This window comes from Falco punctatus (genome assembly GCF_963210335.1).
Source record: "Falco punctatus genome assembly, chromosome: 1".
NCBI lineage: Eukaryota > Metazoa > Chordata > Aves > Falconiformes > Falconidae > Falco > Falco punctatus.
Genome location: NC_137580.1, coordinates 24,750,227 through 24,767,940, shown reverse-complemented (window position 1 = coordinate 24,767,940; position 17,714 = coordinate 24,750,227). Strand labels below are relative to the sequence as shown.

General features: G+C 42.9%; 1 protein-coding gene across 4 annotated transcripts in view; it reads left to right on the top strand.

Moving 5' to 3' along the window:
• The window catches only part of LOC308072643 (uncharacterized protein), a 114,899-nt gene that overhangs the window by 52,890 nt on the left and 44,295 nt on the right, over positions 1-17,714 (top strand). For 3 of the 4 annotated variants that reach the window (XR_013931724.1, XM_080409842.1, XM_080409843.1), the window contains exon 3: positions 2,617-10,852. Coding sequence is in view for 2 of the 4 variants with exons in the window: in XM_080409842.1 (XP_080265968.1) it covers positions 10,732-10,852 (121 nt within the window). In the remaining 2 variants the exon portion in view is untranslated. Of the gene's footprint in view, positions 1-2,616 lie in introns of all 4 variants that reach the window. The other variant, XR_013931723.1, reaches the window with a different exon arrangement.

Here is a 17,714-nt window from a genome sequence, read left to right as displayed (position 1 = left end):
GTAAGTAGATTCTCCTTACAGGAGCTGCTGGCCCTTCTGGTATGGCACCTCACTGGAAATTTATCTCAGAAGCCTGAGTAGCAGTAGGTTTTAATGCGGTAAATTAAGACTGCTTGAGGGAGAGCTGGGGGAAAGGCATGGGGCGCTTCTTCCTTACCCCGTCCCTGCAGGTGGGGAATGTGGTGTGGATGGCTTTGTTCTTGCAGCACCCCAAACATTGGGAAGAGGAGGCTGGCTTGTGTGTTGGCTACTCTGAGTAGCGGAGGGAAAATACCTGGGTGGTGAAAGGTATGTGGCTAAGGCTGCATTCCCCCTTCCCTGCTCGAGCACAAGTGCGAAGCTGTGAGCAGAAGGAGGTAGAGAAATCTGAGGTGGGTGGAAGAACTGCTGCAGTATACCTCCACAGGGGCTGGGGTCGGCACCTAAGGGTAGGTTAATAGAGGTACTTAAGATTGTTTTCAGTGAAATAGCACAATTGTAGCAAACGAAAAATCGGGACTACATGTGTGCCACCATAACACATGCATAACTGATGAAGTCTCGTGTACTGATCTAATTTCTGTACGCTTACAGCACTTTAATAAGATGCTTGCAACAGGCACCTGAAGCCACAAGCTACAGAAGTTGCTGTTAATTCCACAGTACTAGCTTTAGAATCGTAGAATGGCTTGGGTTGGAAAGGACCTTTGAAGGCCGTGTAGTCCACCCCCCTGCCTTGGACGGGACACCTTCTGCTGCTCTAGGTTGCTCCAAGCACCATCCCACCTGGCCTTGAGCACTGCCAGCGATGGGGCACCCACAGCTGCGCTGGGCAGCACTTTAGTTTAAAGCAATCACCACTGTCCTGTTGCAAAAGGACCTGCTAAAAAGTTTGTCCTCATCTTTCATATAAGTCCCCTTGAAGTACTGAAGGGCCACAATAAGGTCTCCCCAGAGCCTTCTCTTCTCCATAAGTACTGTTCTTGTACTTTTGCTGTTTTTATTTGGTGGAAATGTAACCAGATTTACCTTTCTTACTTAACATATACTCCATGGTTACCATTTTTTGTGTCTAAAATGATTTTGAAAAAGATGATGGTAACTCCTTGATTTGCTGTCTTCCTCCCTCTCAGTGAAGCTTGTTTTCTTTTGTGGTATGAGTTTGCCTGCTGGGCTATTGCAGTGAAATCATACCAAAACCACACAGAGTTTTAGGACCAGCACCTTATTTTTAAGTCTTTGTGTTTGAGATTCCAGTTTGGGAGTTACCCTGAAGTTTCAGGCTTTTCACACCGTTTCCCCAGTTCAAATAGGGACACGGTGCCCCTAAAAACTGGGCTGCTTCAAATTGATACTGATAAATTGCATGAGAAAATAAATAGAAGGAATTTTATTAGTCTGCTTTGTAACTTTTGTTAATCACCATGGTAATTTGCAATACGGATGTCCTAGAGAACAGTGAGCTGAATGTGAGCCAGCAACACATGCTCACAACAAAGGACCAGTGGTATCCTGGGCTGAGAAGTTTCCTTGGCAGGTTGAGGGAGGTGGACCTTCCCGTCTACTCCTCCCTGGTGAGATGTGCCTAGGTATTTGTCCCTGTCCTGGGCTCTCCAGTACAAGAGGGACATGGACATACTGCGAAGAGCCCACCCGCAAAGATGGTGGACTGAAGCATCTGTCATATGAGGAGAGAGTGAGAGAGCTGAGACTGTTCAGCCTGGAGAAGAGAAGGCTCCAGAGGATCCTAAAATTGCATAGAAATAGCTGATAGGAGAGGTAAAGAAGATGGAGCTTTTCTTAGTGGAGCCCAGAGACAGGACTAAGGGGCAACAGGCACAAAGTGAAATACAAGAAATTATGTTGAAGCATAAGGAAAAACAATACAGTGAGAGCAGCTGAACACTCACAACAGGTTGTTTAAAGAGGTTGTGGATGCCTGTTGTGGGAGATAATTTGAAACCTGACTGACACAGTCCTGAGCAACATGCTGTAGTTGAGCCTCCTTTGAGCAGAGGGGTTGGGGTAGATCATCTCCACTGGTCCCTTCCAGCCCCAATGATTTGTGGTTCTACTTGTCAGAATTTGGCTTGGGCAATGCTACGTTCATCTGTTATTAATGAAGATTTTGTGGTTTATATTTTTAGCTGTTCATCAAAGTATTTTGCTTAATGAATGTTTTGTAAAGTACAGCATGCATTGCAATGCTATTCTAGTGGGTTTTGGCATTACATAAGTTTCCATTTGTGTCTGTGTGGGGTTTTTTCTGTTTGGTTGTTTTGGGTTGTTTTTAGGGGTTTTTATATCAGAGTCCCTAAAATAAGTTAAAATGAAATTAAATTGACAAGCTGTGGGTGGAAACAGCCACGGACTGAAACCTGGGAAGGAATGTGGAGAGCATGGACAGTACAGTGACTGAAGAGCAGTGGTGAGCCAGGAGGGCCACAGGGCAAAAGCCAGCAGAAGATGCCCATCCATGCTTCTGGGAACTGCTTACTGAGGAAGATCCTTGGGCCCCTCGTCAGGGAAGATCCAGGGGACAGAAGCATTTCTGTAAGCCAGGCCGGGCTGTTGGATAGGAGGAAATCAAGGCTGAAAGTGTCCCACAGAGTGTTTTGTTTGCTTTTGGATATTCAGATCAGGTGATGCTGAGTGAATTTCAACACAACTGCTCCAGGACAACTCAACCAGGCTGGGAAGATGCTCAGAGAAACCCACGTTCGGGTGAGTTTGGAAAGAGGCTGGTGGCACACTGAGGTAATGGAGGTGGGGGTGGCTCAGGGACAGGCCTTGCCAGGATGAGGTAACAGTGGTGGGCACAGGGACACAATCGCAGAAAGCAACTTTAACTTCAAGGACAGACAGCTGCGAACAGCCGGGGAACCAGAAGCATGGGACTGACCACAGCCACCACGGGTAAGCAGTCAAGCCAAGAAACTGTGAGAAGCTGGGAGAGGCTGTGCAGTCTCAGTATGCACGGCAGAGCAGTGTAAAGAGGGTGCCGTGCTGGCAGGTACAAGGCTGTGGCGAAACAGCAGCAAGCAATGGTATTCCAGAGACCAGCAGCGGCACTGGTCACACAACTGCTTTACTGGTCATAGCAGGAGTGGCTGTAGCTCCCTGTGGTGGGACTGCAGGAGCAGAACCACAGTAAGTCCTGCAGAGGTTTTGACAGTGTTTGGGCACGCTGCAGCCTGTCTCCTCCTCCTCCTCCTCCTCCTCCTTTTCTTGTGGGTGGAGGCGTGCTTAATGCTCATTTCCTGCAGCAGAGGTTGATGCAGTGACGGTATTTTTAGTGGGCGCTACTAACTGTCTCTTTGAGGCAACACTGCCAGTTTCCAGTGTCTCCAGCTCGTTGCTCAGCCTAAAGTGGGTGTGTGCTTGGTCTTTGGGTCAAGCGTATTGCAGCTGAAAGTTTACAGAGGTGGTAACACTTCAGGACTCTGAGAGTTGACTGGAACCTCTGGGCCTCCCTATAAAATAAATCGCTTTGCTATGTAAATGCCCTCAGCTGATGAGCAGCAGGTCATGATGAAAATGGTGAAGTTTCTGATCCATGGAAGATTTACCCTATCTCAGGTCCTGCAGGTTTAAAGAAAAGCAGCTGTTTAAAGCATAAAATAAAGAAACAAATTCCTCTGTGAAAAAAAAGAAAAATGTCATTTGATCATCTTTGATAGCTTAGAAAAAACTTCACAGTTCTTTTCACAGAGATGCGGCACTTAGGGACATGGTTAGCAGTGGGCTTGGCAGTGCTGGGTTAACGGTTGGACTTTGTGATCTTAAAGGTCTTTTCCAACCTAAATGATTCTACGAAATTAAGAGGTACTGGGCTTTCAAAATATGTGCGACACAGCTTGTTATAAGGCCTGTCTGTGAATTAGCTGTCTTTTAGTAATGAATGTACCTTGGAAATTATTTGGGGTTGGGTCTCTGAAAAGAAAAGCAGCAGTGGCAGAATGTTGTTTGTGTTCTTTGAGGGTTTTTTGCTTTAAATAGGTAGGAGACTGATTCTGCTTGCCCAGAAGTCGAGAAAGTATTTGGGGTTACGACAATACTTTTCTTGTTAAACACCTAAATGTCTCAATAGCTTTTGAATATATAGTGAGTGCAAGATTTGGCTAAAAGGTAAGGAAGAACCCAGACAATAAAACGTGCGTCTGGGCTTAAACTTTCCAAATATGCAATGGTTCCAGCTGTGGCCATCTCTGCTGTGAAGGAGCATTTCAAGAATGTAGGGATTTATCAGGGCTGGTTTCATGGCTGATGCATGCAGAGCTCCAATTTCAGCTCTGGGGTGGCAAAGCTGCCTCCTGAGCCCTGTCAGGGCTCAGCGTGACCTCCTAACAGTAGCGATGCTGCTGAAGTAGAAATGCAAGATACATTTCTGAAGCTGAGCAGGTCTGGAGAGCCCTCTCGCCTGGAGTTTCTGTACTAAGCCTGCCAGAGGAAAGGAGCAGCACTTGCAGCACCGGCTTCCCTAAAAGCAACACTGATGGCAGCAGCAGTGGCTGCCACAGGGACCCTATGTGCTGGTTGGAGGTGGAGCACCACACCGAAAGGTTTAGGTGATGACGGTGCAAAGCAGTAACAGTAGCTCAGTCTGGCTCATCATTCTTTGCTGACTTGGGATGTGACCTGAAGAGCAGTGTCATGTACCTGTTCTGTGACAGCAGGAACATCATCCTCCACCAGCTGGGAATTCTCCCATGTTGCGGAGGTGGCTTGTAGGTGCCCAGCTTTCAGTGATGGTCACTGGGGCTTCATTGCCTTGTTTCCCTCAACTGTTTGGAAAATCATAATCTGACAAGCCTGACTGAATTCTGAAATGACAGTGCATACCGTTATTTTCAAGTATTTCTTGTCAAGAAATAAAGGCGTTGCCCACTACCTTCCCTATACGCTTTTGGACACGGTGTGTAACTGAAAGCCCACACTGGATGCTAGCTGCAGTCTCCAGGTCAGGACAAGCCTCAACCATGGTGCAAAAAGTCCAGAGGAGACCATGAGTGTCCTGGAGCAGTACTAAGTGCTGTTATTCTAAGGGCAACCGGTCAATCAGTCGTTCATGGGCTGGGAGCGAAGGGAGGGAGCAGGCGGCTGGGCAGGTTTGATTTAAATGTCAAATTGTTTTGAAACATAGTCTGTGCAGTATGTAGGTCAGTGCTAAAGGGGCAGACTGTATCTGCGAAGGTGCTGAGAACGATTAATTTCCCTGGACAGAATTCTAGGGGTTTGATGGTTGGGGTTTTTTTTCAGTGTGCGCCCAAGTAAAGCTGCACGTTCTTATTCGTGATGGACTCAGGTTTCGGACCATCTGCCCAAAGGGGAAATTTATCCTGGCAACTGCTGAAAGGGGAGCTCTTGTGGATTGGCACCAGTTTGTGTATAAAAAAACTTAATTTTTTTATTTTTGCTGCGTTTAGTGTAGCTTTTCAAGGATAGTTTATTGACATTTCCTTCTGTGTTCTCTAACCATTTGCATTAGCGAGAGCTGATATTTGGATGCTTTCTAGCAGCTGCCAGGCATCTATCAGCCTCCTTCCACTACCATGAGCGAGCCCTACCTGTATTCCTGTGGGAAATTGCGATGACGGTGCTAGCTGAGAGCTCGCTTCTGTGTGAGTAGCCCGACTGACTGGTGGGTCTGAAGGGCCCCGCTGTGTTTTTTCACCAGTCAGTCAAATTTATGCTGGTGATTTTGTTAGTTACAGCGGTAAAATCATGCGGGAGCGAAGGTCTCCTCTTGTGAGTTGAGAAGCGTGGGTTGGATCTACTCTGAAGCACGAGGGGTGGATGAGATAACACCTCTGCAGCCACCCCGACCGCTGTGTAGCTCTGTCAAGTCCTTTAAGTTCTTTAAGAGTTTCTTCAGTCCTTGGCTTTTTATATGACACCTAGCCTGGCTCAAGTCTGCGTTGCCAAACAATAGATGCTAATGGTGTAATATTATTTTAATTATATGTGTAATTAAACTGTGTAATATATTTTAAATCCAGCCTAATGGAATATTTAGGGAAGATTTAAAACCTCATCAATAGTCCTTTATACGAGTGTGAAGCTTGCTTCCCTTCTCCTCCTTGATACCAAGCAGCCTCAAGTTCGGTCACGGCCCTGCAGTCTCAAGCAAAACTTTTAAAACTTGGCTGATATGAAGTTTTAAATGAATGTACAAAAAAGTCTGAAAATATCATTTGATACTCTAAAATATTAACTTTAAATAGTGATTTATTACTTATCTTTTGCCACATAGTTTGGAGCTGGTTATGCAGGAATAGATTTTTAGAACAGACTCTGTAACTGTTACACAGCCCATCTTCTGGTGCTTTACAGATTAATAGTGGTCCTCAAATGGTAACGAAGGAACACATCTCAAGGGCCTGGGTTTTTTATGGTGATTGCCAAGATGCCTGAAAAGAAGACCTGTGTTAGCCCTTACTTGCTTTTTTCTGTATTGTCGGATACGCAGAGTCCCTGGTAGATGAGAAGTAGGTGGAGGGATTATGCACAAAGAAGCCACTGGATGTATTCTATGCGGAAGGCTGCAAAGATTGTTTAAAGATGGCTTTGCTCGATAATCATGTCAGCCCTATTTTCTAGCACAGTTTGGCAAGTTCCTCTGAATGCTTCTCCTGGTATGTGCGCACGTAACGTGTATGTGCTGTGTGTCTTCAAAAAGTACAACTTCATAATTTAAAAGAAGGCTTGCAAAAAGTGCAATTTACTGAGTAAAATCTGTTTTTTTCTGGAATCCTGATGGATTGATTTATCACTTCTGCAGTTTTTTCTGGAAGCTGCCACATTGTGGATTTGTGCCTTCTGGGTCAGAGATGAAAGGAGCTGGCCAGTGACTCTGTGGAATTGAAATAATATTTTCCGAAGGTACAGTAAAATTTTGGCTGTTGGGTTCAAATGCACTGTTTTGCCTCATCAGTGAAGGCTACTAATTCATATTTTTGCAGCAAAGAGAATACTTGCATTCTTTGTTGCAGAACATCTTTAGGTGTTGCTGGATTTTTGAGCATGAGTCAAAAAGTACTGTATTTTCATTTTGACCTCTTTTTCATTAATTGTGGAAGAAAAATTACCTATAGTGTGGGATTCTGTTTGTATATAAGTGTGCACTAAAGAGTTTGGATGTCTGTGTTCATCCAGAATTTGTTCGTGGGCTCGTCAAAACTGGCAAATTATCTAGCATGTGAGACTGGCCGTGTGGTTGCTTTTGGACAGTTGGAATTATAAAAGCAAAATAATGCAGATGTCTTAACATTATGTCACCCCTGAAGTCTATGAACATAATTAGAAATGCCTTTGGGAGGCTGAGTATTCCCCAGAAGTGTAAGCATTGCCGTATCAGATTGGTGGCTCTCCTGCTGCAGTGTGCCTGTTTCATTGCTGTAGCGCTCAGCGCTGACACCTTTCCCAAAGTCCGCAGCCTTGGAGAGGCAAGGGAAATTAACAGGGGAAGGAAGTGCACTGGAAGCAATTTCTCGATGGTATCAGTTTAGGAGATGATTTAGTTTCACATTCCTATGCAGTATGGTGTTACCTCGAATAATTTCTTTATGGTGCCTCAACCAGCGGCAGGCACTGCCTTAGGGAGGGGGAAACACTGTGGACAGCTTCAGCGACGTGTAAATGTGCTCTGCTGGGCTTTGCTTAAGCAAAAAGCAGGCATGCTAGGTTTTTTAGTCATGCTGATAAGTGCATAGGCAGAGAAGAAAGAAAATTTGCCAAGTAAGAAAGCATTACGGACCATCACCAAATCAATAGCAGAATTGTTCTCTGCACATGGATGTGTTGCTGCTTATAAAGAGCAGAGGCTGTTCTGCTGTCCTGTCGTAACATCAACCTACGCAGAAGGACCAGCGGGAAGTGTGCTCAGAAACATGCAGGAGTTTAAAATTATCCTATATGCATTATATATATATTTACATATTTAAAAAAAAAAATCATGTATTTATTTTTGTATATGCATTTTCTGAAATCTCCCACCTTCCTGTGGATGTTTCAGTGCTTTCAATTCAAGTAAGTCAAACTTTTTTTTATGGGGGAAGACTACAAAGAAAATTGCTCAGATAGTACCGGTGGGTGTTGCTGATGCTCGCTAGGCATGACACGCAGGCTGAACCACCCGTTGGGGTGTGGGCAGCTACCTCAGTGCTGGTGCAAACCGGTGCTCTGTGCATTTGACCATAAAAACCAAAAGAACTTCTGTGTCTGTTGGTTTGTCCACTGAGTTAGCTTTGTAATTTGAAAAGCAAGGCCAGTTGTTTCTGAGTTTCGCTTTTGTAGACATTTTTTCACTGACACGGTCTTGCTGAGGCAAGAGCAGTAATTTTTAGTAATTATCTTCGCCTAGTTTTGCATATAGGAAGCTGACTATTAAGAATAATAGACCTTAAACTTCTTTTCTCTAGAATTCAGCCAGTTAAAGATATTTCTTGGTAAATATTCTAATATTCCTTTGTCTTTGCCAACTTAAAGTATTCTGAAAAATAAAGGAAAACCAAAATCAAGTTATAGATTAAAAATCCCAGGAGTCTACCCATGTGATTCATACTTCTTCACCAGGTCTTTGTTTTCTCAGGTTTAGAACTGTGATAATGTGGCAGCGGCCTCCCTTGGAAGCCAGTGCTTCACCTTTGGGAAATAGTAGGCTTTTCTCTGGATGTGCTGCTTTAAATCCCAGCCTGTTTCAAAGCCTGGTACCTTCTGGTAGCTGGACAGGCAGAGGGAGGGAAGGGAGGAGCTGGCAGGGCCAGAGAAGCTCTGATGTTGGAAGGCTCCTTGTCTTTTGACAGATGTGTCTATGAGCAGTACCAAAAACGTGTAAGGACAGATCAGTGTCACCGAGCATATTCTTCCATTCTTAGAATTTGTAGCTTTGCAGTGTTTTGGTTTCTAAACTAAAAAAATAAAGTTACTAATTGCTAGAAAGTGAAGCAATCGAATGCAGCATGTGATTTACGGCTTAGCTGTGGGCAGGAAATATTTGGAAATATTTGCTTCCTGAAGAGGTTAGTTTTATGTCGGCTGAAATTGAGGTTTTACTGGGGACAACTCCAGAAATGCCACACTGGGCCTTGCCGTTCTGACAGCCAACTGAAACACTGCAGGTGATAATTTTAAAATAATGTAAATATAATGTAAAAAAATGGAAACCTTAATAAAATCAAGTTGAGATACTGATTCCATTGCTTAAATTGCAGCATTTGTAACATTCAAATGAAAGGAAGAGGGAGGAAAAGCACTGATTCTCCTGCCTCCCTTCCCTGTACCTATTCTTGGGCACCTTGCTAGGTGTCATTTGGCCAAGGAATCAGACTTGGCCCTTCAGGTAATTTGTGAGAGCAGAAAATGGGGCCAGCTTCCAGAAGATTTCGGGGCGTATGCTACAAGGTCATTAGTCCTGGGCTGCACCCATGCCACAAGCAGAAGTGTGATGGAAGTGCTGGAGGCATGGCAGCAGAGTCCGTGTTGCCGTGCCTTTATTGCTAGGGCTGCCTATGCTGGGAGCCAGCAGTGGAGTGTGCTCTCCTTTCAGCAATCCTGTCTTCAGGTGTGCACTTTTAAATTTCTGTAGGGCAGCTGGAAAAAAAATAAACCAAAAATTCCCCATTCCAGTATCCCACGTTTCTCTGAATTCAGGTATCTGCCTGCAGTTCTGCTAAACCAGCATTACGGAGTGGCATTTTCAGGAGTTTTAAGCATCTGTCGGTGGTTCCAGGATTTTCAAATGGACTTTAGTAGAGCAGCTAAATAAGATTCAGGTTTTAGAAAATGAGTTGTAGCCCTTACTTTCCAGTGCAGTGCTCACTGCAACATCTTGAAACCAAAGCTCTTGAAAACCTTTACACTTGATGAGGATATTAAGTAAGGCTCGAGCATTCTGGGGACAGTTGCAGGTCCTAAACTCAAAGTGCTGGAAAGTGTGTCTCAAAAAGAAAGCAACAGCGATGTCTTTGAAGCAGTACATTTCAAATACAGTGGTAGTAGCTGGTTGTCCCAGATGTGAGTGGTAACAGTTAAATTCTGATCTCTGGGATGGCGCGTTGCTATTTTCTGCCAAGCATTTGTTGTTACTAAAGAACTTCTTCTGGCCCAGCCAATAACATTTTTCCAACGTATAAATATCTCTACATTCATAAGAATGTTGCACCCCTTAAAAAAAGTCAGCGTCAAAGCTGTTGGAAAATACAAAGTCTTCTTTCTAAGACCATTAGTTTCTTTAACTTAGTGTTTTAGTCTGGGTAATCTATGCAGTGACATCAACAGCCTTTGCCATGAAGATTTTGTAATGTGAGCACAATGTAATTTTTTAATTTTTTTTTTTTTTTTAATCATGGGTGCTTTTGAATACCGAAGCCCCCCATGCTGTCTGTCTTTCCTTTCGTAACACAGGGTTATTCACCGTTTTCCCCAGCTGCTTTCATCCTGCCCCAGGTGTCTTTTTCTGTCCTGCTCCTCTCTGGTGAGTGACAGAAAAAAAATCTTCCATTGTTCTTAATTGTTGTCTGCTTAGGTTTCAAAATTAAAAACCAGTTAGCAGCCATATCCCGTGCAAGAATGCTTTATTTCCATGGATGACCATCAAAATCCCCAATTCTTCGTGTTATTCCTACACAGAATGCGAGAAAGCAGCCAAACCCATCTGACAGTCAACTTTGCTTCTGCACAGAAAGAGCGAGCCTAATACCGAAAAGAGCTTACAAGGCGTACGTAAATAGCTCCCTCAGTTCATCGCGTTTCATGCATCACTTTATATGCACCACTACTCCTGTTGGCTTCACAAGAAACTCTGCATCTAAGCAGAAGGTCAGGGATCGAGGGCTTTTTGTTGGAGCAGTCTATATTCTGCAGAGAGTGTCCAGTAAGTATATTATTGGAATTAAATATTGTAATATGATAACATATAATTTCCAAATATTTTCTTATGACCCAGTAGAATCCTATTGGGGGGGTGGGGGAAGCGTGGAATAACTCACTGTTAAGGATACATAAAGAGGTCTGACTTTGAGGACTGTCAGTTTTTATCAGACTTGCCTTCAAAGGAGTGTCATTCTACTGATAGGTCTTGGGGTCTGATGTATGTCCAGCTTGTTGAAAGTATTTATGATGGGAAATGGCATGACAGTGTTAAGATAAATGCTTCAGTCCTCAAGCATGGCTTGGGAGCTGTGTGACAGTGACAGGGCAAAGTACTGCTAAACAGTTGAGGTTTGTATTTTTTTTGTCACCGTTCAAATCACACCCAAATCCATGTGCTTTATGATTTTAAAGCAAAATTTTAAAAAGTCTGTGTATGCTTTTAAAATTCCAGATTTCAGCTGAAACTCAAACTATTAAACCAGCATAAAAGAATCTGTGCTGGAGAGATTTCCAGCCAGGTTGAAACACAACCGGTACTGGAATTTTCATTTGAAAAATCTGATCTTGCAAAACTGCTTTGTGTATTTCCAGGCCGTTAGAGTCTGGACAATCTCAGATAAGCGACTACACTCCGTGTATTTCTTGTAGCTAAATCTAACCTGCAGAGACTCACTCACACCACAGACAAATCTGCCTTGTGAAGAGGCATGTACAGCCTGGGAGTTTGCAGTGTTTGATCATGATTCCTGCACGTTACACAATTCACAAAGATGCTCTTCCACAGTCTTAAATGACCCAAAGATGTCCTTTAATAATCATCTTTGGTTTGGTGAAGCAGTTCCTGACTCCTGCACGGGATGATGGCTTGAACTATGTGGACTACCCATACATATAAATTTGTAAATGGGCACAAATGTTTGTAAGGCTGGAGGCAAAAATACTAAGAGTGTATTTCTAAGCTGTATTTCCTGTGTCTTGCTTAAAATGACATTTTTAGTATCTGTGGCACATGGCTGATTAAGCTTAAACCACTAGAGCTTTAAATCAGGTTACATTGAGAAGGCTGTTATTTTGGGTTTGGTTGTAATATGTGTGCATGGATTTCTAACAGAAAAAAACCCCAACAACCCACAGAGTTGTTTCAAAGCATGTCAGCTGTTTTTAAATAATTAGGTTTTTTCAATTAAGACTTCACCTATTTTTTCCTGTTGTTTGGATGAAGGAGCTGTGTTGTTCTTAACAGTATCTGTACACAAATTTGACAGCAATAAATTAAGAACTCTTATAGAAACCACAAAACAAATTCACCTTTATTAATTTCTGGAACTAGATTCAGAAATATAAAACTGATTTGGTTTTCCTGAAGTTGAGTATCCCCCTACCAAAATGTAAGGGAAAGAATTCTACCAGAAAGTACAGACGTGTCCATTTCTCAAGGGCACTGGGGAGCTGCAGACCTATAATCACACCAGGGTTGGAGTGTAGGTTATCAGTAAGGAAATGATTATTTTTTTTTAATTTTTTTGTTTCCTCCTCAGCAGTGATTAACATTCCCAAGAAGTGTCCAGGGATTTTTCCATTTTTAGAATAAGAGGCTGAAAGGCAATGTTGTGATAACCTTTTCTGATCCACCGTTTCATTAGAAGAGCGTTTGCTGCGTAGCAGGCCTGAATCCCACCTTTTGGGAGCCAGAAGCCCTTCAGGATTAGGATGCAGTGCGATGCGCCAGCTGCTTGCTTGCATAATTGTCAGCGGGAGGAAGAGGAGGACCCTTCTTTTAGTGTGTCAGCATGGGTTCAGTAGGGTTAGAAACCCTCAACCCTATACAGGCTGGCACAGCAATAGTTTAATGAGGAATATATCCTTCACCCTTTTTCACCAAAGTGTCGGTAGTTGGGATGGTGGTTCCGCATTTGTGGAAGCAAGAGCAGACACTGAACTGTCACGGCTATACCAGTATGCAGAATATTTTCAGTGTTTCATGATTAAAATGGAGCTGCTTGGGTTTTGTTTTTTGGGGTTTTTTTTGGTTGGTTTTTTTGTTTGTTTATCTATTTATTTGTTATAAACGCATCAAGGTTTTTCCTTCATCCCCTTCCATTACAATACATTGAAGTTCCTTGGAAGGGGTTGCAGTGTGGAGGCATGGTTAGCAAACCTGAGCAAAATCCATTTAATTTGTTAACTTTTCCAGTCTCCCTTAGTCTCTCAGTACAGAAGCTGAAGCATTTTACAATTACAGAACATATTTGTCCATCTTTCGGGTTTCGAATGAGGATGGTCATAATACCTTCTGAATGAACACAATGACTTGGAAGTATCCCAAATTTAGGGAGATGAGTGCTTCTGCAGGTGTGCTACATTTTTTTGTCTGCCAGCAGGCATAACAGCAAATCAAACTGATTTGAACCTGGATCTTCTCTTGCTTTGAAATCAGAAGTCATTCCTCTGAAGCATACGAGGGGCTGCATAAACACAAAACAAGTAGCTTTGGCACTAGGGCTTTGGCTGATGCTGCTGTGTAGAGAATCCCTACGGAACCCAACCTGGCAGGGCAGGGTCCCATGCTGAGCAGCTTTGCTTCATTTGCCTGAATCTTTCTGAATTTCTTAGTTATAGGAACAAGGAAAAATTGCTGCTTTCTTCTGCCCATGTCAGTTTGTCAGTTAAGAAATGGAGGAATTGATAGGGTCTCTGCTGTGTCAGCTGCTGATTTTTACAAAATATATCAGAACTTTGAGGCTTTGATTCCAACTCTAATTTTGGTTAAGGTTTGCCAGTGGGTTTAAAAGGAGGGTGGGAATAGGGGCACAGGCAGGCAAGATAATCCATAAGTGTCCTTTCTTTTGGAAAGAAGACCAGAAATAATGCTCCTGTTCGGGGAAAAAAAAAAGTACTGAAGGTGTGAAGTTCAACATGTAATTGAGCTCTGTTGTGAATAGGGAAGAACTGATGTTGAAAGAGCAGAGGGTAATCACTTTCGATGGATCTGGGACCCTTTGCTGAAACAGAGAGTTTAGGGATTCATTATTGCAAGAAGTAAGAGATTGGTCCATGGGGACGATTTTTGAGCCCTAAATGCATCCTGCTGTTTTCTCACTTCTTGCAACAAAAGAATATAGAGAATCCTGATTTCATCTTTGCTGGCTTGTTGTAAATTAAGTCCCCCTTGTACAGGGAATTCATGTAGTAACTTCACACTGTGTCAAATAAATTTGAGTTCTGAAGAAAATAAAGCATGGTAGTTTAGGTTTTGCTCCCTTAGTGAGTAATCAGACAGTGTCCTCAGGGTTGAAGCAAAGGCGTGTGAGCAAACTGGGTTACCTCCTGGCCAGGGCATGGTAATGTTGCAAGGGCTAGCAACAAGGGATAAACGTGGGTTAAGAAGTGTGCTGGTGAACATGGAAAATCCTGCAAATAACGAAGTTTAGTCCAACAGAGATTAAGTATTTATTTTGCATTCTTTGCTTTTAAAGAAGAAAAATCATCACGAAAGAAATCTCATTTTGAATATAGATCTCATAGTCCTCAGAAGAGTAACCACTGAAGTTTAGCCAGAAAAAAAATACTATTATTTCCTCTTGAGGATTAGATTCTTGAGATACTCATCAATGCGTGCAAGAATATTACATCACTGTCCTCGGGGAATAACCATTTCAATCTTTTTCTGTGCTATTCTGTAAAACGCTCAATGAGAATGAACCAATTCCCTGAATGAAATCTCAGTTTCTCTGGCCTTTTCCCTGCTGAAGAATCCTATAAACACAAAAAAGAATTAAACAGAATAGAGGAAACAAAGTTGCACTTTTTTATTAAATAAAAATAAAAATCCACGACTTGCTATTTACATGGCACTCAGTCAGAAAAAAAAAAAAAAAAGCAGTGTCATTTGCATTTTTAAGCGCAAACAAGGTTAAAAAAATGCTGTCAGGATTTTCTCCTGGCACCCAAGCGATGAGCAGTTAGCCTTGTGCTGGCAAACGTAAGTAGTATGCAGAGTTGTAAAGCTCTTTTTTTAATTGCATCGCTACACTGGTCTGGTTTAACTTAAGGCCCTGTATGTGTTGGTTCACTGTTTTCGTGAAGAGACCTCAACGGGCATCTTCATCTGTTTGATTCGCATTTCTCCTGGTATGGTCTGAGGCTTCTGCATCTGGGAATGTTTATCGTGTGGAGTCTGGACAGTGGTGCTCAGTTTTAGAGACACCATATGTCAGGTTTCCGTATGCGCGGCAGACGACTCGCAGACAGGAGGGAGCTTTATGTTTCAATGCCTCGAACAAGACACTCGCCGATGGGCTGCCCGGTAGTTTGGCAGTTCCACAGTGTTAAAAGGAAACAGAAAAACCAGCTGGCAACCAAGCACGGGTTACACCCCACTTCTGCTGGGTTTTTAAGTGTAATAGTGACATAGTCTGTTAGGGACAGGAGGGAGGGGGTCTTCAGTCCTGCAACTTCTCGTGCATGGGAGGTTGACTGTGCTGACTGCTCTGTCTTGATATCTGTTGGGACAGTTGATCCAAAGAGGACTGTTTTTTTTTCCCCAAAAGATAGGCTACAGTTCAGACAGGATTGCCGAGTGGGTTCCTGGCACGTAGGTGACAGGCAGCTCTGTGCGACTGTTAAAAACACGTGATGGAGATTTGACTTGTAATGCAGTAACCATTGCATGTTACAATGAATAGGCATCACAGTCAGCCATAAGCGGCGGTTCCACGGAGATGTAAATGTTGTGCGTTTACGTACGTGCACCACCATGATCTGCATCACAAGAATCATCACAAGTCTGCAATATGCTTTAAATTACCCGTACACCTCAGCCCCTGCAAATATTTTAAATATAGTAAGAAAGTTGATAGCTATCATTTGGTATCTGAGCCTCTCATGGCTTGAATTAAAATTGGAAATCTTGCTCGGAGGTGGTTGAAGTCATCAGGAAGCCCAAGCCCTTGACTGGCAGTGGCACCGGTCATTCTACCTGCAATAACAGCTGGTGGTAGAGATCTGTGGTCTTGGAAATTTGTTGGAAGCCTCAAACTCTTTTCCTGGCAGTACAGTGTGCACATCATGGAAGTCACCCATTGTGTTTGGCAGATGGAAGAGAAAAAACCAAACCAACCAAACCAGAAAAATGATTTGGTTTGTAATGTTAGTTATCCTCTCTCAGTGCATCTTTTGGTGAATGTAGAGTGGGACGTGGCAGCAGTGGTAAGGGTCAAGTTCACAGTCACACTGGAAGGCGCCAGGTTTCTGAGGGGTAAATCTGCCAAGTTTTATGAGCATCAGCTTGAATTCTGAAGCACCTTCAGACATGAGAGACTACTCCTACAGGCTTCAACAGTGCAAATAAAGAACTGTGTGTTCTTTTGGGGCTGGTGAACATCCTCAGACACAGTTTTGCTTGGGGTGAATTTACTGAACTCATTCCTGTCTTGACACGGGGAATGTTAGTGATGCCAAGGATGTTGCCTCTAGAGACAATGTGCATCGAGGCTTTCTGAGTGAATGTAGCCATGGTGCTGTGAGGTCTGTGTAGAAGCACCATGCTGTAGGTTTCTTTATTTTAAATTACTTCATGTTAATGTGTCCGTGTAAATTAACAGGATCTAGCAAATAAGTAAAAGATAGATGTTTCCCCATAGTGTCTTTATTATCTTATGATACCAATAGATTTACAGTAATACCAGGGAAAAGCTCTCTTAGAAATGAAACTTTCAATGTTTTATCCAGCAGCAGAGTAAAATTTGATCAACAACATGTTCTGGAAATGTGCATTTCGATGTGCTGATTACACCTCTTGGTTGGAATCTTCGTTTTAGAAAGAAAAGCTAAGCAAAACCTATTGAAAGGAAATGTAATGTGGTCTGGAATGGCAGTTCCTTCATACATCTGTCCATTGGAGGTCACTCTTCCCTCCGATTGATTTATACCTTGTAGCAGACATCATTAGAGAAGCAGTGAGATTTCACCTTGTTTAGCTGCTAAGAAGGAAATGCTGCTGGGTTTTCTCGGGGGTGTGCTGTTGAGTAGCGTTGATTAAAGTTGCTAGCACTGGGAATAGTAAAAGAAATGAGAAAGCATAGTGAAAGCAGAAGAAATCATGACCAGCTATTGCTTTCTACCAGTCAGTCCCATTAACCTTTCCACAGGCAGCACCCTCATGTCAGATGTTAATGAGTTTTGGATCAGAACTCAGCTACAGCACTAGATGAGTTGTGATGTTGTGGGGAGAAGCAGTTAGATCTGAAAATTCAGAGAAGAGCTTTCAGTAGTTCACTTAGATTCCCAGAAGATGAAAACAGGAATCCTTTAAGTCATACAAAGTCACAATCCTTTCTTTAAAAGTCAGGCTGCTTGAAATAAAAAATGAAGAGCTTAAAGCATTGGTTTAATCGGAGAATTTAGGACTTCATGAGGCTCTCTGTAATCAACTTGAAACTAGTAGGACTAGTGTAGTACTTGTTTTCTGCATTGTTGGCCCAAAAATATCACTTTCTGAAGAGGAGATGCGATTACTATTAAGATGCACATTTTCAAAATGTTTAGTATTCTGTATGTTCCTACAGTTGTAGTCAGATAATGGTTCTTTTTCCCACCCTTCCTGCCCTTCTTGCCCGCCCTTTTTTTCCTTTTCTTTTCCTTTTCCTTGAACTGGCTTTTAACCAAACCTCACAGCGAGAATGCTTCTGTACTTGATGAAGAGAGGAGTAAGTCAGGCTCTTTTTTTTACTCTTATTTGTATGTTTGGAAGTATTATTGGAATATGATAGTGAGTTGTTACTGTTGACGTCTGTGTGTAAGTAGGCTGTGGGTGCGGTAGGTCCAGTTCTGAGCTTGATGACAGTGCTGCAAGGGCTATAGTG